Source organism: Pituophis catenifer, unplaced genomic scaffold (genome assembly GCF_029215685.1).
Source record: "Pituophis catenifer annectens isolate HBS135680 unplaced genomic scaffold, rPitCat1.0.hap2 SCAF_16, whole genome shotgun sequence".
NCBI lineage: Eukaryota > Metazoa > Chordata > Lepidosauria > Squamata > Colubridae > Pituophis > Pituophis catenifer.
In genome coordinates, this window is record NW_027256896.1 from 19,510,137 (window position 1) to 19,532,694 (window position 22,558).

General features: G+C 39.3%; 1 protein-coding gene across 1 annotated transcript in view; it reads right to left on the reverse strand.

Annotated features, from left to right (window-relative positions):
• Positions 1-1,495: 1,495 nt before the first annotated feature.
• The window catches only part of BRAT1 (BRCA1 associated ATM activator 1), a 25,596-nt gene continuing 4,533 nt past the window's right edge, over positions 1,496-22,558 (reverse strand). The window contains exons 2-13 of the mRNA XM_070954999.1: positions 12,363-12,517; positions 11,513-11,660; positions 10,612-10,984; positions 9,515-9,634; positions 8,500-8,594; positions 7,381-7,460; positions 6,425-6,608; positions 5,578-5,657; positions 4,151-4,253; positions 3,697-3,795; positions 3,143-3,324; positions 1,496-2,434 (exon numbers count right to left, since the gene is read on the reverse strand). Coding sequence (XP_070811100.1) covers positions 1,718-2,434; positions 3,143-3,324; positions 3,697-3,795; positions 4,151-4,253; positions 5,578-5,657; positions 6,425-6,608; positions 7,381-7,460; positions 8,500-8,594; positions 9,515-9,634; positions 10,612-10,984; positions 11,513-11,660; positions 12,363-12,517 — 2,336 coding nt within the window. The 3' untranslated portion in view covers positions 1,496-1,717. The remainder of the gene's footprint in view (positions 2,435-3,142; positions 3,325-3,696; positions 3,796-4,150; positions 4,254-5,577; positions 5,658-6,424; positions 6,609-7,380; positions 7,461-8,499; positions 8,595-9,514; positions 9,635-10,611; positions 10,985-11,512; positions 11,661-12,362; positions 12,518-22,558) is intronic.

Sequence of the window (22,558 nt, forward strand, 5' to 3'; positions counted from 1 at the left end):
GCAGGGTTCAACTCTGTGGGTTGTTGGCGTCCGACCCATCGCGACCCCATGGACAACGTTCCTCCAGGCCTTCCTGTCCTCTACCATCTCCCCGAGTCCATTTAATCTCACGGGTCTGCTTGTAATGGATCGTAGGAATGACCTTGGGGGGAAAAGAGGAGATACTGACTAGGAAGCAATCAGAGAAGAGAGGCAGGAGCCCACAATTGCTTAATGGTCAGAGGAAGAAACTTAGGAAGGACCTGCCCTAATGGACTAAGTATTTTGTTGTTCTTAGTCGTGAAGTCATGTCCAACCCATCACAACCCCATGGGCAACGTTCCTCCAGGTCTTCCTGTCCTCTACCATCCTCTGGAGTCCATTTAAGTTCACGCCGATTGCTTCGGTGTCTCCATCCAGCCACCTCCTTCTCTGTTGTCCCCTTCTTTTTTTGCCTTCAATCGTTCCCAGCATCAGGCTCTTCTCCAGTGAGTCCTTCCTTCTCATTAGGTGGCCAAAGTATTTGAGTTTCATCTTTAGGACCTTCTAAAGAGCAGTCAGGGTTGATCTCCTCTAGGACTGACCGGTTGGATTGCCTTGCCGTCCAAGGGAATCGCAGGAGTCTTCTCCAGCACCAGAGTTCAAAGGCCTCCATTCTTTGGCGCTCAGCCTTCCTTATGGTCCAACTCTCACATTGCAACTGGGAAAACCATAGCCTTGACTAGACGCACTTTTGTTGGCGTAGTCTGTGGGTATTCCTACATAGAATGGGACAACTCGCTATGGGACAATTTAACTTAATTATTTAAAATAAATCAAACCTTTTTAATTTTTGTCATTCACGTTTCATTCTGTCCTTTTGCAGCCTTGGATGACTCTATTCTACCGTTTCTTTGATATTAATATAACTCTTGTCCCGCAGAAAGTTGGGCCATGGCGAGTTGTTATAGACCCATTCCTACGTACTCCGGACATAGGCTGCTACGTGACGAGCCCAAATAAACCTTCCGTTTTCTCCTCAAGGATTTCTTAAGTGGGATTAGTTAGGTCAGGAGTGCCTAATCTTGGCAAGGGTAAGGCTTGTGGGATTCTGGGAACTCCCAGAATTCCCAGCCAGCAGAATTCTGGGAGTTGAAGTCCACAAGCCTTACTCTTGCCAAGATTAGGCATTCCTGACCAAGATGCGTAATTTACAGTGATTAATTAGAAGCCGGATCCCGTTCAGCCCAAATCCAGCTGATCTCCCACTCCCATGAATTGAAGCAAAACCGGCCAGGCTAGGAATAACCCACCACCAAGTTAAGATTTTTCCCTCTTTGCTAGGATCTTGTCAAATGCATTAGAGAAATCAGATGGAGAGGCGTTTTCTTACTGGTAGATTGAGGAAATGCTGTTTTGAGAGAGACAGGGAGACAGACAGACAGAGAGAGAGACAGACAGACAGACAGTTGGGTCTAGTGGTTAAAGATCATTGTTGTGAGAAAAATAGAAGGAAGGAGGAGTATTGGGTCTTTATTTCATTTATTTTCATCCCCTGCATTCACCCCAAGTTTGTGTGAGTTTTGCCTTTTGGTTCAAATGTCCATTAGCTCTTCTTTGGTGTTTATTCTTCCTGTTTTAATTCGCTCTACCAGGCCCATTTTCTGGAGGTGCCTGGAAAAAGCAGCGTGCTTGCAGTCATTTAGTTCTTACAGTTGGCCCCTTTTCCAAGCTGGCTGGCGAGCTCCAGCCCATCCTTTCAATAGCAATCTACTTTGTTCTCCTCCGCGTTCCCTGCAGCCAGGATATCCTGCAGGAGAGACTGGGGATTCCTCTCCAGGTGATCGCTGCTCACATCCAGAGCCCTTCGCAAACCCTCCAGGTCCACAGATTCTAATATCAGGCGCAGCCTTTCTGGATCCTGGCAATCCTTTTCGGCAGCCTCCCCAGCAGGAAGGCTCAAAAGACAAGAGAAGGGTGTCTCTGTAGGAACTTCCTTTAGCCCAGCAGCATCTCCCGACGGTGACGATTTCGACCGGTGTTTGCAAAGAGCGGATTTCAGAGCCAAAACGACCTCGCAGGCCTTGAGTGCCACCGGCCTGTCGCAGTCCTGAAGGGCTCTGAAAAGGAAGCCAAACATTTTCATTTGACAGAAGAGCCGCAGCACGTCGGCGAGATGCGCTGGCATCTTGGCAAGCGAAGAACCAGCTGAAGTTGAGCTCTGTCCGAGTCCAAGCCGGTCAAATGTCTGGGCGATGAAAACTCCCGCCAGTTCCAGAGCATTAATTTTGACTTCCCAATCTAAGTCTCCATCCACAGCTTGAAGAGCTCGGGAAACGAACTCAGCAGGATCCGCCCAGGCCTCAGGATGTCCTTCCTTCAGCCAGTCAATGAAGACACCGATGGCAGCTCGGCGAGGAAAACCTTCGGAGTCCAAAGACAAGATTTCCAGCAAGCGAGCGGCCCCGACACAGATCTGGGGAACAAGCGGACAGAGAGAATCTCAAAAGGGAAAACTTGGCATCTCTATGTCTGAGTGCGCAGCGGCAGCCAAAAAAGCCGACGCAATCCTAAACTGCATTAACAGAGGGGTACAATCAAAACTCCTCTATAAAGCCTTAGTAAGACCACACCTAGAATACTGCATCCAGTTTTGGTCACCACACTATAAAAAAGATGTTGAGACTCTGGAAAGAGTGCAGAGAAGAGCAACCAGGATGATGAGGGGACTGGAGGCTAAAACATATGCTGAACAGTTGCAGGAACTGGGCCTGGCTAATCTAGTGAAGAGAAGGACCAGGGGAGACATGATAGCCATCTTCCAATATTTGAGGGGCTGCCGCAGAGAGGAGGAAGGGGGTCAAGCTATTTTCCAAAGCACCCGAAGGCCAGATAAGGAACAATGGATGGAAGCTGAACAAAGAGAGATTCAGTCTGGAAATAAGGAGAAATTTTCTGACAGTGAGAACCATCAACAGAAGTTGCCTTCGGAAGTAGTGGAAGCTCCATCACTGGAAGCTTTCAAGAAGAGACTGGACTGCCCTCTGTCAGAAATGGTGTGGGGTCTCCTGCTTGGGCGGGGGGTTGGACTAGATGACCTACAAGGTCCCTTCTTAACTCTGTTAATCTGTCAATGTAGAGAAATGGGGAGTTAAAAACCCCAGTTTGCGCACAAGTGTCGTACCTCTTTGGTGTTCTCGTTCCTTTTGACAAGAGGCGCTTCTGGACCAGAGTGGGCCATGAGGGAGAAAAGGCCCCAGGTTTTCACGGCGCTGGCACGCACGTAGCTCTCGGGATCATTCAGGAGATCTTCCAAAAGCGTGGGCAACTCTGAAGAGAGCAGCTCTTGCCAAAACCAGTCTAGCCCTGTGTAAGGAAATGGCACTGCTAAAATACAAGTACCGTATTTTTCAGAGTATAAGACGCACCTTTTTCCTCCTTACAAGGGGGTGAAAATTTAGGTGCATCTTATACACCGAATGTAGCCCCCCCCTGCCCTCCCTCCCATGATTCCCAGCCCATTTGCTGCAGTTTGGTCTGGAGGTTTTGTGTCAGGCTCCAGAGGCTTTCTTGGAGCCTGGGGAGGGCGAAAATGGACCTCCCACCCCAGAGGCTGGAAACAGCCTGTTTCCCGACTTCCAGTGGGCCCAGAAGGCCCAAAAATTAGCCTGCCAGTGCAACGCTCGCATGTCCCCCAATATAGCTCCATGTGTCATCTGTATCTTGGTGCTTCCCTACCTCTCAAATGCTTCATCGCCAGGCTGAGAAACTCCAGGGAGGAATCGCGTACTTCCCAGCTTGGACTGCACAGATGTTTCCGTAACACCTGCAGCGTATCTTCAAAGAAAAGGAGAGAAAATTGTAGGCTGCAAAACTTGGCTATCCTTTCTAATCCACTACTCAATGCAGGTCAATTGGAGGAAATAACACTGGCTTAAAATCGAAGCCTTCCGGCTCGAAAAATTAAATATCTGAACTGCAAGGGGAAAAAAACAACAACGATAACACAATATTGGGCAGTTAGCATGGATCAGCTGCAGAGACCCGCCTTCCCTATCCTAGCACTGTCCAGATGTGCTGGTCAGTGCCATCCCCAAACATCTGCAAGATTGAGGAAGGCTGGAGTAGCGGATTCCTTTCTGACAAGTTAGCTCAAGCTCGTGTGTGTCTCGTCTAGTCCTGCTATTTACACCTCTGAGAAACTTTTGGTGTTGCTGGAGATCGGCAAGGGAGACAGAAGGCTGCAAGTCAGTCAGAAGCCACTTCAGGGTTCCTTGAAGGACTTTCTTCAAAATCTGGAAGGAAGTGGAAAGATATTTAATTTATTACCGTGTTTCCCCAAACGTAAGACCGGGTCTTATATTAATCGTTGCTCCAAAAGACACATCAGGGCTTATTTTCTGGTTAGGTCTTATTTTTTGAGAAAATACGATAGTAAATGCGTCAGTCTGGCTGGTGAACTTAACTGAGGGCTTATATTACGAACATGCTGAAAAATCATGCTAGGGCTTATTTTCTGGTTGGGTCTTATTTTTGAGAAAATACGGTACTAAATGCATCCATCTGGCTGACGAGTGTGGAACCCAAAATTGACATATGTGTAGCCATTTTAGTTAGCTTTATTTTATACTCATTTATTCCTTGTCTTCCTCTCTGTTTTGTAAGAGGTTTTTTTTCGGGCTCACCACATTCTTAAGGTGGGAGGAAGGAATAGATAGTGAGGATTGTTTTGGCTAGGTGACTTTCTTTCCCATGGGAACAGAGGCTACTCCTGGTGAGTGTGGAAGGTGAAGTTTGAAGTCACCGGGGAAATGTGGATGGAGTGTTTATTGGAGAATGTGACTTTTGAAGGATGTTTCTATCTTACAATATTATGTGGTGCAATTCCGGTTTGTGTCAGATCCGGAATTACAACAGTCTTTGCCAATTTGATGCCTACCTAAATAAAAAAAAAATTGTTTTGGAAGATGGATTTTGCCAACCCTTTTTTGAATGGGTTTCATCACTTGGAAACCTGTGAACCATCTTAAAACTGGGACTTATTTTGGAGGTAGGGCTTACCCGTGTTTCCCCGAAAATAAGACCCTGTCTTATATTTTTTTAAAAAAAACCCCAAAATAAGTGCTTGGCCTTATTTTTGGAGAGGTCCTATTATTTTGGGGTGCGTGGAGCAAGATGGGGCTCCTCTTGCCGTCTTACCTGATATGCAGCTCTGCATTTAAATATTTTCAGGGAGGGCTTATTTTCGGAGGGAGGGGAGGCTTATTTTAGCGCATGCGGTCTAAAGCCCGATTGGGCTTATTATCAGGGGATGTCTTATTTTCAGTATTACGAGCATCCTGAAAAATCACGTTAGGGCTTATTTTCTGGTTGGGTCTTATTTTGGGGGAAACACGTTATTACAACGGGTATGGCTGCAGCCTTGAGTTATTTGCAACAATATGAAAAGCAGGGTATAACTAAGGAACTCCAGAAGTTGCTGGTCTCCCAGCAGAGGTGATATATCTCTCTGGCTTTTATTCCCATTTCTCGTCCAAAGGAAAGGCATCCCCCACCCCTCTAAGCAACAGACTTCCTTACAGAAGACAAGAGAAAGCCTTGGTACAATCCTGCACTCACCACAGGACTGTTGTCCGGACTCCGTAAGTATGTCAGGAGAACGTCAAACACTTGCAGCCTTTCTTCGTCGTGAACCAATGCTAAATATAAAGAACAAACATTTTAATTGCGTGTGCTCTTTTGCCCTTCCAATCCAGCCTGGATTTCATCCCCAATCTTACTTCTCGGAGTTTATAGCTGGAACAGTTGCTCCGTAGCAAGGAAACCTTAAGAGCTAAAATGGACCTGACAAAAAGACTCCTTATGTTCAGTTTGCCCCAAATAAGTTGCTTTTGAGGGGGGAAAAGAGCTTTGGATCTCTTCTGCTTTTTATCCCTATTGATTATTGTTGGTGTTTGATTGAATGGCAGAATAGGGTTTTTGTAAAAAAGTGCATATTTTGCAAACAGCATTATTATTATTATTACTATTATTATTATTATTATTATTAATAATAATAATAATAATAATAATTTGTAAATGTTTTTATTATACATTTTCTTTTATAATACATCACATTTTCAGTTTTATAACACTCCATCTCTTATTATTTATTTACTAACTGAACAGACAAAATATGGCAGTTTCCATAGACGCTGGGAAGCCATCTGAGTAATCGAGAGTTGCTCAATTATTTATAACCCCGTCCCTTTAAATAAATGTCACAACAAATGGAATATTGGCAGTACCTACAATTGAAAAGTGGGATAATAAAGCCACTTTTATAACCCTGATTTATGAAACTTCTAATCTTGACGGTTAACAGAATCCTGACGGGCAAGTGAGAAACATTTATGGATAGAATTTCAGGCACGGTTGCAATTCTTCCGCAGTTGGGCATCCGACACAGACCACACGCCTTACTTACCAGCCCATCGTGAGAGTGCTCCCAGGAGGCTGAGGGCTGCCCTCTGGACTCGGAAGCTGCCAATCAAGAGGTGGCTTAGTGTAGCTCCGAAGGAGGACGACACAGCCTGGCCAGCGCAAACCTGTAGTATGGTCACCACGGAGCATAACAAAGGCTTATGGGGAAAGTCCACCGCCAAGCAGGCCTGGAGAAGCAAATGATCAGAGCTCTAACTCTGTAGACCAGAGTTTCTCAACTGTGGCAACTTAAGCCAGTGGTGAAATCCTCAACTGGTTCGTTGCCCGCGCATGGGCGATGCGTGCCAAACTTGTGCTGCGTGGGCGCAAGCGCAGTGTGTGCCAAAAGTACATTGCGTGCACATGCACACTACACACCAAATGCACTCTGGGTGTGCACGCATGTACAGTGTATGCGAAATGCGCACTCCGCACAGAAAAAGACAACTTAACAAGGTAAGTAGAACAGCGAGGGGGGGGGGGGGAAAGCTGTGCCGCATGAGTTAGATTCGCTAGAAAGCACTATTTCCCACTTTTTAGCGAATATAAATCACGCAACACACAGCTGATTGTCGGGAATACCAGTTCGGACGAACCGGTGAGAACCGGTAGCATTTCACTCCTGCTTTAAGCTCTGTGGACTTCAATTCCCAGAATGCCACAGAGTCAGCATTTACGGACTTCAAATCCCCAGAATTCACCACACTTAGAAATTTCCAGGCTTCAAATGACGAGGGAGTCTTTTGGGAAAACCTGAACTTGCAGAAGGCCCCCCACAAGCCTATTTTCTCCGCGTGAAGACGCTGAAGAAGCTTCTGGAACGAGAAACGAAACGTTTTCGAGGTAAAAAATTCAGGAAAGCCCCATCGCCTTTTGGAAGGAGCACCTTTGGGGCCATACGATGACCTGGACGATGGAGAATCTCCATAGACGCGTCAAGAGAGCCTGCTCTTTTCTTACCGTCTCCTGGACCTCCTCGAGATGAGCCATCGTCTGACACAGGAGACTGGTAGAGAGAAGAGACTCTGCAGAGGAAGCATCTGAAAGCATGGGATGAGACGACAATTTTCAGACAAAAACAGGCATCTCTGACACGGCTGGACAATTCACCACAAACAGGTGAATTCCCATGCATTGATCCTACAAAGCATTGGAGCTGTTCTAAACCCAGTCTCCGGATAATCCAAGGGCCTCTTTTTCCCTACCCTCCCGTTCTGTCTAACGCAGTGATCCCCAGCCTGTGGGCTACTACGGCCTACTAATGGGCCACAAGAGGTTTGCAACCAGGCCATGGAAACGGCCGGCGAGGGCACACACGCACATCCTCACTTGCACGAGCAGGTGATTGCATGCACGTCCCTGTTCTGACCCAGCTCCCCAAACACGACAAACCCTCTGACATGAACGCAAAAGATTCCTTTATTAGGAATGCCGGCAGCCCGGGTAAAATGTTTCTCTCTCATACAGCAGGCTAACAAGTCTGTCCGGCAGGGAGAGGAATAGTTGTCTGCCACACCTATTCATCTCCGCCTCCTGCCTTTTATCCCCAGAACTAGGGTGGGGCCTTGCTAGCAGCAGTGGCTCTTTCGTCCCAAGGACCGGCCCATAGATTTCCACTGCTCTCCTCTCCTCTGCCTTCTGTGCATCCGCATGTCAGGCACTGGACCCAGCCGTTCCTCCTCTTCCTCATCAGCCACCTCCAGACCCAGGGGCTGTTGACTCTCCAACTGAGGGCTGACGGACGTCCCAAGCTCTGCCTCTGTCTGACAGGTCCATCCCCCCCCCTCGGAGCTCTCAGGTTGCCTTGATGCTGATCCTGACTCCCACGCTCCTCCTCTTCCTCTGAGTTGGCTGTTGGAGGGGCCGGTGGCCGACAGGCCACAACACTCCCATTTAAGCGAGTGGCAGGTGCATGTGCACACCGCTGGCACATATGGTGCTGCGGGCGCACATACCTGCAAGCCCCTTGTGCAAAACCATCCCCTTCCCCCCCATCCCCAGGTCTGCAAAGCCCAAAACATTGGGGGAACTCCAGTCTAACAGATATGGGCGTTAATAAGACTGTGTTGTACCACTCACTTGGGGAGGCGGCTAAGCGATGCGAAGTGGCTCGTAAGATGCAGTCCATGGGCTGGAGCAAAACAGCCAGGCTCTGGGCTTTGATGGCCTGCGGGCTTGAAGAAGAGAAAAAGTTTGCTTTGCGTGCACGAAGATTAGCGCTTTCCCTTGGTTTCACGTCGGTCAAAAGTTTGTTTCGCAAATCAAAAATCCCTTCAACGTAAAACCACACAACGTGCCTACATACACACCAGGGATGAAATCTACCTACCTTCCTTACCGGTTCGGAAATGCATGTGCCGTCACATGTGTGCGCAGACCCACTGCGCATGCTCAAATCCTCTCCGCGCATGTACAGAGGATACAAAACACATTACTTCCTGATTAAAACCAGGAAGTAACGACAACCAGGCGGATGGGTGGAGCCTCGTGCCGCGATTGCTACCGGTTCTCCGAACCGCCCGCCACGATTGCTACCGGATCGGGCGATCCAGTCAGAACCGGGAGCATTTCACTTCTGATACACACACATACCATGTTTCAAATTATATGAGTGATATGTTACTTGGTTTAACTCGCTACCTTCTACAAATTCTACCATCTTTAGAACTATCGAAAGGACGTTAAAAACTTCACAGTGGAGAAAAGGGGAAAGAGTCCGGAGCAGAAGGGGCCTCTCTGGCTTTTATGACTTGAGCTCATACAGCACCCTAAGCCAACGTTTTTCCAATAAGCCACGATTGTCTGGGCTCACCTTAACTGAACGCTTGATTGGAAAACTCAAGTTCCACCCAATAGGACTGCGATCCCAGATTTTTATCAGGTTTGAAAAAAGGGCTTAAGTGTGACCCCGGAAGAAAAGTGTCATTGGAATCTGCGGCTAAACAAGCAAAATTCTTAGCAAACCCCTCCATGAGGCTCCTTCATTATTGAATATTACTATTCTAGGAATTCTGGGAGTTGAAGTCCACATCTGTTTAAAGTTGCCAACTGCATTAGATCATTGCCTCCTTTTTTTTAGAGCATCCGTTCCTACCATGCCTCCAGCTTCAAAAGTCCGTGTGCCAGAGGGCCGGCCTGAGCCAGGCTGATATTCTTCAGGGCGAGGGCCACCAGCTTCCAAAGGCTGCATTCATGAGAGCGAAATGCAGGAGACCTATTGGAGGAAGAATGACCTGTTGAAGAGCTGGCTGTTTAAAGCATCTGCAAGACTTAAAGCAAGCCACTTCCTCCCTCCAATGTAATGAAGTGCTCACATGTTTCCCTACATGTCCCATTTTTTGTCAGTAGCTGAAACAGAAGTCCCAGCAGTGTAGGATCATCCATGATAGAGAAGAACAATGCAAGACGCCTACAGGCAAACACTATCCCACCATCTTAACCAAGTCAAGAGCTCTTAAGGAATAATTTATGGATGTCACCCTACTGTCAGCACTTCAAGCTGCATTTACTCTAGTGCTGACATAAGAAGGAGAAGTGGAGGCGTCTGGAAAGGGACGTTTGACTTTTCACCTACCTATTTTCCCTGGAGATAATATCCCCTAGGAGATGGGATGGGAGGGGGGAAATTCCTTTGAGCTGGAGCAGTAGATTAGGGGTAGAGTGACTTGGAAGATGGCCAATGAGTGCAGAGGAGTGGGGAAAGGAAAGGGAGGGTTTTGGGTCAGAAGTCAGTGTTGGCTACGATGGAGTCAGAATTAGAATGTCGTGCTTAATAAATGGGAGTTTTTCATCAAAGACTTTGTTTGAAATGCAATTTATTTGAGACGACCTTGAAACTTGACACCTATTAGATTATAAACCAATAGGTTTGAGGGGGTTCAAGCTATTCTCCAAAGCACCTGAAGGCAAGACAAGAAGCAATGGATGGAAACCAACCAGAGAGCCAACCTAGAACAGAGGAGAAATTTCTTGATAGTGACAATTAATCAGAGCAGGGGTCTCCAACCTTGGCTCCAACTTTAAGACTTGTGGACTTCAACTTTGCTGGCTTAGCTGCCTTCCCGCTATTTTGTTAGTTGAAACATAGGACCTGATGGGTCAGAACAATGCAAGAACCCTACATACAATCACTGTCCCGCCATCTTAACCAATTCAGGGCTCTTAAAGAGTAACTTACGGACCCTCTCTTACCTCGCCATGCTAAGGAACAAATCAACCAACCAGGGTCCTGCTTGGATTGGCTCTTCCATCAGGACAGCTTCCACCGTTTCTGCTATGCGTGACCACAAGATTTCAGTCCAGGCATCCTGGTTGTGTTCGAATAATGTCATTAAGAGCTTCAGGGAATGCTTGATCCGAGACGAAGAGTGGGACGCGAGAGCCTCCTCAACACGGACGACCATCATCCGAGCGCAGGCCGGCCAATCGCAGTCCTTTGAACTGAGTAGACGAGACGGTTCGGACTCTACGGAAAAAATGAGCAGGCGGGCAAGAAGCCGATTGGCTCCGGCGGCGATGAAGAGGCTGGGGTCTCCTTGAAGAGTGAAGATCACATCCAGAGCTCCTGTAGGCAGCAATAAGCAATGTCAGTGTTTACAGCGTGACTACTATTTTGAGACAACCCAGGAGCAAAATACAGGACACAGAGATTTGTCTTACAGTGGTTTATATACAAGACTTCTATATATAGACATACAAGTGGTAGGCACATACCAGACAAGCAACCATTCTTCAACTCTACACGGAGAGCTACAATGGAGATAGAACACGGCGAGGAGAATGATACAGAAGGAGAGAGAGACGCCCTCTAATGGCCTCCCTTATATAGACAGCTTCTTAAAGTGGCAGTAAACCTGATGACTCATCCTCAGTTCATCATCTTGATTTACAGCTTTACAACAGCTGGTCAGCTTTAAATCTTCATTTCCCTGACAAGCAACAGGCACAGGCCTGTGCTTAATGAGAGGCACGGCTTACGACCGTAATTCTGGATTCAATTACAGCCGTAAGTCGAGGACTATCTGTATGGGATCCAGGGTAGGAGAAACCGTCTGGACAAGCTGATCCCAGAGGTGGAAAAATCTATACTTGCCAGAGTTGCAGAGGAACTGGAAGGCGCTGTAATGTTGCAGCATGACGTAGGCGCCTTGCACCCAGCCGCTCCGAATGGTCATGTCTTCCCAGAGTGGGCTGCCCAGGGGACCCGCTTCTCCGAAGGCTCCAAACACCACCTCCCGTTGCTGACGCGAGAGGAAAAGAAAAGACATCAAGATGGCAGCTTTCGTTTGAAATCATGATGCTTCCCTGGTTGACTGCACCTTACATTTTCCTCCTGGGTTAAGTTTATCTCAATTTTAAATGAAATTCTAGGTTGTGTTCCTTGGGGCAACGCTTGAAGTTTGTATGGTCATTTGGGGGCACTGTGTAAAACAGTAGACATCTTAATATTTCGAGAGAGGAGAGGAGAGGAGAGGAGAGGAAAGGAAGAAGGGAGGGAGGGAGAGGGAAAGGAAGGGAAGGGAAGGGAAGGAAAGGAAAAGGAAAGGAAGAAGGGTGGGAGGGAGGGAGAGGAAAGGAAAGGAAGGAAAGGAAAGGAGGAAGGGAAGGAAGAGGGAAAGGGAAGGGAGCGAAAGGAAAGAGGGAGGGAGGAAAGAGGGAAGGAAGGAAGGAAGGAAGGAAGGAAGGAAGGAAGGAAGGAAGGAAGGAAGGAAGGATTGCCAGATCAGTCTCTTGCTGCTCTGAAGGATGCCTCACTGCTGTGGAACTACTAAATAATGGCTGAGAAATCCTGACCCATCCATCCGGGCTCTGCAATAGACATTCAAACTGGTGGGATTTTTTGGCGTTTAAACTAAATCTGCAGTTTTTAAATCATGCAGTTTTTCTCCCCTCGCTCAGTAAGGACACCTGCACTGGAATTGGTTCCTGTGTGTCTGACTAACCTGCAGATACTGGAAGCTGCTTTCGGAAGCTGCAAAGATCCCCGTCAGCCTCAGGACGAAAGAAAGAAGGACGGGATCTGGTTCCCCTTGTTTGAGCACCGCAAGGATCAACTCGATCAGACATGGGTTCTCTTTTAACACCAGCAAACTAGGCCCTAGAGGGGGAAAGAAAGGGGGGGGGGAAATACAGGTAGTTCTCAATTTATGACCAGTCCAAGTTACGACGGACCTTCCCAGAACTACTTATGACCCAGTTTCGAAGTCTGACAGCCAAATATACACACTGCTTTGATGTGATAGCATTTTCCGTACTTGGTAAACCAGCCTGCATTTATGGCCATGTCAGGCATCCTGCAGTCATGCGACCACAATTTTTTAGCTTTTTTTGTCAGAAAATGGTGTTTGCTTCCCATCTGTGGCAGAAAACACACATGGGCTAAAATGGACTCATTTTTAATAATGTTTCACTTAACAACAAAGGCAACAAACTGCATCCGTTTGGTTTGGTGGCAGCAGTGCCTCAGATAGAAAGTCCATACAGAGAGTGGTGAGGACAGCGGAGAAGATTATAGGAAGCTCGCTTCCTGTTATTCAGAATACTGGTTATAAGTACTAAATTAGACTAACAAAGCACTGTTAGAGACCCCACACACCCACTCCACTGCCTGCTTCTGTTGCTCCCCTCTAGGAGGAGGTTTCGAAGTATTTGTAGGACTACCAGATTCTGTAACAGCTTTGTTCCCTAGGCCATCCATCTCGTAAACTCACAAGATTTGCTTTTCTCGCCATGTACGTGTGTACATCCAAACTAGACTGAGTTGTTTCTCTGTGTCATATATGTGGGTATATGCATAATTTTGTATTTATTTATTTTGTCATGGTTATGTAGGGTATATTGGAGCTGGTGACCCTTTGAAACGTGTATGCAATGAAATTTCATTTTAACGTACGCCGATTAGTGTACATTCAAAGTGACAATAAAAATTTGTATTGTATTTGTATCGTAATTGTATTCATGACTGTGGCATTTGCTCAACAACTGTATTGTATTTTTTTTTAATTTGATTTATATGCCGCCCTTCTCCGGAGACTCAGGGTGGCTTACAATGTGCTAAGCAATAGCCTTCATACTTTTATATATTTTATACAAAGTCAGCTTATTGCCCCCACAAACTGGGTCCTCAATTTACCTACCTTAGAAAGGATGGAAGGCTGAGTCAACCCTGAGTCAACCTGGCGAGATTCGAATTTACAATAATTGCAGGCAGCTGGTGTTAATCACAATGCTATCAGTCTGCTGAGCCACCAGGCATTGTATTGTATTGTATTGTATTTATATTGTATTGTATTGTATTATATTGTATTGTATTGATTGTACTGTATTTTGTATTGTATTTTGTATTGTATTGTATTGTATTGTATTGTATTGTATTGTATTTTGTAATGTATTGTATTGTATTTTGTATTGTATTGTATTGTATTGTATTGTATTGTATTTTGTATTTTGTATTGTATTGTATTTTGTATTTTGTATTTTATTGTATTGTATTGCATTGCATTGCATTGCATTGCATTGCATTGCATTGCATTGCATTGCATTGCATTGCATTGCATTGCATTGCATTGCATTGCATTGCATTGCATTGCATTGCATTGCATTGCATTGCATTGCATTGCATTGCATTTTGTATTTTGTATTGTATTGTATTGTATTGTATTTTGTATTGTATTGTATTGTATTGTATTTTAATTTATTTTAATTTGATTTATATGCCGCCCTTCTCTGGAGATTCAGGACGGCTTACAGTGTGTTAAGCAATAGCCTTCATACTTTTGTATATTTATACAAAGTCAGCTTATTGCCCCCACAAACTGGGTCCTCAATTTACCTACCTTAGAAAGGATGGAAGGCTGAGTCAACCCTGAGTCAACCTGGCGAGATTCGAATTTACAATAATTGCAGGCAGCTGGTGTTAATCACAATGCTATCAGTCTGCTGAGCCACCAGGCATTGTATTGTATTGTATTGTATTGTATTGATTGTATTGTATTTTGTATTGTATTTTGTATTGTATTGTATTGTATTTTGTATTGTATTGTATTGTATTGATTGTATTGTATTTTGTATTGTATTGTATTGTATTGTATTTTGTATTGTATTTTGTATTGTATTGTTTTGTATTTTGTATTTTGTATTTTGTATTTTGTATTGTATTGTATTGTATGTATTGTATTGTATTGTATTGCATTTTGTATTGTATTGTATTGTATTGTATTGTATTTTGTATTGTATTGTATTGTATTGTATTTTAATTTATTTTAATTTGATTTATATGCCGCCCTTCTCCGGAGATTCAGGGCGGCTTAGTGTGTTAAGCAATAGCCTTCATACTTTTGTATATTTATACAAAGTCAGCTTATTGCCCCCACAAACTGGGTCCTCAATTTACCTACCTTAGAAAGGATGGAAGGCTGAGTCAACCCTGAGTCAACCTGGCGAGATTCGAATTTACAATAATTGCAGGCAGCTGGTGTTAATCACAATGCTATCTGTCTGCTGAGCCACCAGGCATTGTATTGTATTGTATTGTATTGTATTGTATTGTATTGTATTGTATTGTATTGTATTTTGTATTGTATTGTATTGTATTTTGTATTGTATTGTATTGTATTGATTATATTGTATTGTATTTTGTATTGTATTGTATTCTGTATTGTATTGTATTGTATTGATTGTATTGTATTGTATTTTGTATTGTATTGTATTGTATTTTAATTTATTTTAATTTGATTTATATGCCGCCCTTCTCCGGAGATTCAGGGCGGCTTAGTGTGTTAAGCAATAGCCTTCATACTTTTGTATATTTATATAAAGTCAGCTTATTGCCCCCACAAACTTTCCTATTTTGTATTGTATTGTATTCTGTATTGTATTGTATTGTATTGATTGTATTGTATTGTATTTTGTATTGTATTGTATTGTATTGTATTTTGTATTGTATTGTATTGTATTGATTATATTGTATTGTATTTTGTATTTTGTATTGTATTGTATGTATTGTATTGTATTGTATTTTGTATTGTATTGTATTGTATTGATTGTATTGTATTGTATTGTGTATTGTATTGTATTGTATTTTAATTTATTTTAATTTGATTTATATGCCGCCCTTCTCCGGAGATTCAGGGCGGCTTAGTGTGTTAAGCAATAGCCTTCATACTTTTGTATATTTATATAAAGTCAGCTTATTGCCCCCACAAACTTTCCTATTTTGTATTGTATTGTATTCTGTATTGTATTGTATTGTATTGATTGTATTGTATTGTATTTTGTATTGTATTGTATTGTATTGTATTTTGTATTGTATTGTATTGTATTGATTATATTGTATTGTATTTTGTATTTTGTATTGTATTGTATGTATTGTATTGTATTGTATTTTGTATTGTATTGTATTGATTGTATTGTATTGTATTGTGTATTGTATTGTATTGTATTTTAATTTATTTTAATTTGATTTATATGCCGCCCTTCTCCGGAGATTCAGGGCGGCTTAGTGTGTTAAGCAATAGCCTTCATACTTTTGTATATTTATACAAAGTCAGCTTATTGCCCCCACAAACTGGGTCCTCAATTTACCTACCTTAGAAAGGATGGAAGGCTGAGTCAACCCTGAGTCAACCTGGCGAGATTCGAATTTACAATAATTGCAGGCAGCTGGTGTTAATCACAATGCTATCAGTCTGCTGAGCCACCAGGCATTGTATTGTATTGTATTGTATTTGTATTGTATTGTATTGATTGTATTGTATTTTGTATTGTATTTTGTATTGTACTGTATTGTTTTGTATTGTATTGTATTTTGTATTGTATTTTGTATTGTATTGTTTTGTATTTTGTATTTTGTATTTTGTATTTTGTATTTTGTATTTTGTATTTTGTATTGTATTGTATTGTATTGTATTGTATTGTATTGTATTGTATTGTATTGTATTGTATTTTAATTTATTTTAATTTGATTTATATGCCGCCCTTCTCCGGAGATTCAGGGCGGCTTAGTGTGTTAAGCAATAGCCTTCATACTTTTGTATATTTATACAAAGTCAGCTTATTGCCCCCACAAACTGGGTCCTCAATTTACCTACCTTAGAAAGGATGGAAGGCTGAGTCAACCTTGAGTCAACCTGGCGAGATTCGAATTTACAATAATTGCAGGCAGCTGGTGTTAATCACAATGCTATCTGTCTGCTGAGCCACCAGGCATTGTATTGTATTGTATTGTATTGTATTTGTATTGTATTGATTGTATTGTATTGTATTTTGTATTGTATTGTATTGTATTGATTGTATTGTATTGTATTTTGTATTGTATTTTGTATTGTATTGTATTGTATTTTGTATTGTATTGTATTGTATTGTATTGTATTTTGTATTGTATTGTATTTTATTGATTGTATTGTATTGTATTTTGTATTGTATTGTATTCTGTATTGTATTGTATTGATTGTATTGTATTGTATTTTGTATTGTATTGTATTGTATTTGTATTGTATTGATTGTATTGTATTGTATTTTGTATTGTATTGTATTGATTGTATTGTATTGTATTTTGTATTGTATTTTGTATTGTATTGTATTGTATTTTGTATTGTATTGTATTGTATTGTATTTTGTATTGTATTGTATTGTATTTTAATTTATTTTAATTTGATTTATATGCCGCCCTTCTCTGGAGATTCAGGGCGGCTTACAGTGTGTTAAGCAATAGCCTTCATACTTTTGTATATTTATACAAAGTCAGCTTATTGCCCCCACAAACTGGGTCCTCAATTTACCTACCTTAGAAAGGATGGAAGGCTGAGTCAACCCTGAGTCAACCTGGCGAGATTCGAATTTACAATAATTGCAGGCAGCTGGTGTTAATCACAATGCTATCAGTCTGCTGAGCCACCAGGCATTGTATTGTATTGTATTGTATTTGTATTGTATTGTATTGTATTGATTGTATTGTATTTTGTATTGTATTTTGTATTGTATTGTATTGTATTTTGTATTGTATTGTATTGTATTGATTGTATTGTATTTTGTATTGTATTGTATTGTATTGTATTTTGTATTGTATTTTGTATTGTATTGTTTTGTATTTTGTATTTTGTATTTTGTATTGTATTGTATTGTATGTATTGTATTGTATTGTATTGCATTTTGTATTGTATTGTATTGTATTGTATTGTATTTTGTATTGTATTGTATTGTATTGATTGTATTATATTGTATTGATTGTATTGTATTGTATTGTATTTTGTATTTTGTATTGTATTGTATTGTATTGTATTGTATTTTGTATTGTATTGTATTTTATTGATTGTATTGTATTGTATTTTGTATTGTATTGTATTCTGTATTGTATTGTATTGATTGTATTGTATTGTATTTTGTATTGTATTGTATTGTATTTGTATTGTATTGATTGTATTGTATTGTATTTTGTATTGTATTGTATTGTATTGATTGTATTGTATTGTATTTTGTATTGTATTGTATTGTACTTTAATTTATTTTAATTTGATTTATATGCCGCCCTTCTCCGGAGATTCAGGGCGGCTTAGTGTGTTAAGCAATAGCCTTGTATTGTATTGTATTGATTGTATTGTATTGTATTTTGTATTGTATTGTATTGTATTGTATTTTGTATTGTATTTTGTATTGTATTGTTTTGTATTTTGTATTTTGTATTGTATTTTGTATTGTATTGTTTTGTATTTTGTATTTTGTATTATTTTGTATTTTGTATTTTGTATTGTATTGTATTGTATGTATTGTATTGTATTGTATTTTGTATTGTATTGTATTGCATTTTGTATTGTATTGTATTGTATTGTATTGTATTGCATGTTGTATTTTGTATTTTGTATTGTATTGTATTGTATTGTATTGTATTTTGTATTGTATTGTATTGTATTATAATTTATTTTAATTTGATTTATATGCCGCCCTTCTCTGGAGATTCAGGGCGGCTTACAGTGTGTTAAGCAATAGCCTTCATACTTTTGTATATTTATACAAAGTCAGCTTATTGCCCCCACAAACTGGGTCCTCAATTTACCTACCTTAGAAAGGATGGAAGGCTGAGTCAACCCTGAGTCAACCTGGCGAGATTCGAATTTACAATAATTGCAGGCAGCTGGTGTTAATCACAATGCTATCAGTCTGCTGAGCCACCAGGCATTGTATTGTATTGTATTGTATTTGTATTGTATTGTATTGATTGTATTGTATTTTGTATTGTATTTTGTATTGTACTGTATTGTTTTGTATTGTATTGTATTTTGTATTGTATTTTGTATTGTTTTGTATTTTGTATTTTGTATTTTGTATTTTGTATTTTGTATTGTATTGTATGTATTGTATTGTATTGTATTTTGTATTGTATTGTATTGATTGTATTGTATTGTGTATTGTATTGTATTGTATTTTGTATTGTATTTTGTATTGTATTTTGTATTGTATTTTGTATTGTACTGTATTGTTTTGTATTGTATTGTATTTTGTATTGTATTTTGTATTGTATTGTTTTGTATTTTGTATTTTGTATTTTGTATTTTGTATTTTGTATTTTGTATTTTGTATTGTATTGTATTGTATTGTATTGTATTGTATTGTATTGTATTGTATTTTAATTTATTTTAATTTGATTTATATGCCGCCCTTCTCCGGAGATTCAGGGCGGCTTAGTGTGTTAAGCAATAGCCTTCATACTTTTGTATATTTATACAAAGTCAGCTTATTGCCCCCACAAACTGGGTCCTCAATTTACCTACCTTAGAAAGGATGGAAGGCTGAGTCAACCTTGAGTCAACCTGGCGAGATTCGAATTTACAATAATTGCAGGCAGCTGGTGTTAATCACAATGCTATCTGTCTGCTGAGCCACCAGGCATTGTATTGTATTGTATTGTATTGTATTTGTATTGTATTGATTGTATTGTATTGTATTTTGTATTGTATTGTATTGTATTGATTGTATTGTATTGTATTTTGTATTGTATTTTGTATTGTATTGTATTGTATTTTGTATTGTATTGTATTGTATTGTATTGTATTTTGTATTGTATTGTATTTTATTGATTGTATTGTATTGTATTTTGTATTGTATTGTATTCTGTATTGTATTGTATTGATTGTATTGTATTGTATTTTGTATTGTATTGTATTGTATTTGTATTGTATTGATTGTATTGTATTGTATTTTGTATTGTATTGTATTGATTGTATTGTATTGTATTTTGTATTGTATTTTGTATTGTATTGTATTGTATTTTGTATTGTATTGTATTGTATTGTATTTTGTATTGTATTGTATTGTATTTTAATTTATTTTAATTTGATTTATATGCCGCCCTTCTCTGGAGATTCAGGGCGGCTTACAGTGTGTTAAGCAATAGCCTTCATACTTTTGTATATTTATACAAAGTCAGCTTATTGCCCCCACAAACTGGGTCCTCAATTTACCTACCTTAGAAAGGATGGAAGGCTGAGTCAACCCTGAGTCAACCTGGCGAGATTCGAATTTACAATAATTGCAGGCAGCTGGTGTTAATCACAATGCTATCAGTCTGCTGAGCCACCAGGCATTGTATTGTATTGTATTGTATTTGTATTGTATTGTATTGTATTGATTGTATTGTATTTTGTATTGTATTTTGTATTGTATTGTATTGTATTTTGTATTGTATTGTATTGTATTGATTGTATTGTATTTTGTATTGTATTGTATTGTATTGTATTTTGTATTGTATTTTGTATTGTATTGTTTTGTATTTTGTATTTTGTATTTTGTATTTTGTATTGTATTGTATTGTATGTATTGTATTGTATTGTATTGCATTTTGTATTGTATTGTATTGTATTGTATTGTATTTTGTATTGTATTGTATTGTATTGATTGTATTATATTGTATTGATTGTATTGTATTGTATTGTATTTTGTATTTTGTATTGTATTGTATTGTATTGTATTGTATTTTGTATTGTATTGTATTTTATTGATTGTATTGTATTGTATTTTGTATTGTATTGTATTCTGTATTGTATTGTATTGATTGTATTGTATTGTATTTTGTATTGTATTGTATTGTACTTTAATTTATTTTAATTTGATTTATATGCCGCCCTTCTCCGGAGATTCAGGGCGGCTTAGTGTGTTAAGCAATAGCCTTGTATTGTATTGTATTGATTGTATTGTATTGTATTTTGTATTGTATTGTATTGTATTGTATTTTGTATTGTATTTTGTATTGTATTGTTTTGTATTTTGTATTTTGTATTGTATTTTGTATTGTATTGTTTTGTATTTTGTATTTTGTATTATTTTGTATTTTGTATTTTGTATTGTATTGTATTGTATGTATTGTATTGTATTGTATTTTGTATTGTATTGTATTGCATTTTGTATTGTATTGTATTGTATTGTATTGTATTGCATGTTGTATTTTGTATTGTATTGTATTGTATTGTATTGTATTTTGTATTGTATTGTATTGTATTATAATTTATTTTAATTTGATTTATATGCCGCCCTTCTCTGGAGATTCAGGGCGGCTTACAGTGTGTTAAGCAATAGCCTTCATACTTTTGTATATTTATACAAAGTCAGCTTATTGCCCCCACAAACTGGGTCCTCAATTTACCTACCTTAGAAAGGATGGAAGGCTGAGTCAACCCTGAGTCAACCTGGCGAGATTCGAATTTACAATAATTGCAGGCAGCTGGTGTTAATCACAATGCTATCAGTCTGCTGAGCCACCAGGCATTGTATTGTATTGTATTGTATTTGTATTGTATTGTATTGATTGTATTGTATTTTGTATTGTATTTTGTATTGTACTGTATTGTTTTGTATTGTATTGTATTTTGTATTGTATTTTGTATTGTTTTGTATTTTGTATTTTGTATTTTGTATTTTGTATTTTGTATTTTGTATTGTATTGTATGTATTGTATTGTATTGTATTTTGTATTGTATTGTATTGATTGTATTGTATTGTGTATTGTATTGTATTGTATTTTGTATTGTATTTTGTATTGTATTTTGTATTGTATTTTGTATTTTGTATTTTGTATTTTGTATTGTATTGTATTGTATTGTATTGTATTGTATTGTATTGTATTGTATTGTATTGTATTGTATTGTATTGTATTGTATTGTATTGTATTGTATTTTAATTTATTTTAATTTGATTTATATGCCGCCCTTCTCCGGAGATTCAGGGCGGCTTAGTGTGTTAAGCAATAGCCTTCATACTTTTGTATATTTATACAAAGTCAGCTTATTGCCCCCACAAACTGGGTCCTCAATTTACCTACCTTAGAAAGGATGGAAGGCTGAGTCAACCTTGAGTCAACCTGGCGAGATTCGAATTTACAATAATTGCAGGCAGCTGGTGTTAATCACAATGCTATCTGTCTGCTGAGCCACCAGGCATTGTATTGTATTGTATTGTATTGTATTTGTATTGTATTGATTGTATTGTATTGTATTTTGTATTGTATTGTATTGTATTGATTGTATTGTATTGTATTTTGTATTGTATTTTGTATTGTATTGTATTGTATTTTGTATTGTATTGTATTGTATTGTATTGTATTTTGTATTGTATTGTATTTTATTGATTGTATTGTATTGTATTTTGTATTGTATTGTATTCTGTATTGTATTGTATTGATTGTATTGTATTGTATTTTGTATTGTATTGTATTGTATTTGTATTGTATTGATTGTATTGTATTGTATTTTGTATTGTATTGTATTGTATTGATTGTATTGTATTGTATTTTGTATTGTATTTTGTATTGTATTGTATTGTATTTTGTATTGTATTGTATTGTATTGTATTTTGTATTGTATTGTATTGTATTTTAATTTATTTTAATTTGATTTATATGCCGCCCTTCTCTGGAGATTCAGGGCGGCTTACAGTGTGTTAAGCAATAGCCTTCATACTTTTGTATATTTATACAAAGTCAGCTTATTGCCCCCACAAACTGGGTCCTCAATTTACCTACCTTAGAAAGGATGGAAGGCTGAGTCAACCCTGAGTCAACCTGGCGAGATTCGAATTTACAATAATTGCAGGCAGCTGGTGTTAATCACAATGCTATCAGTCTGCTGAGCCACCAGGCATTGTATTGTATTGT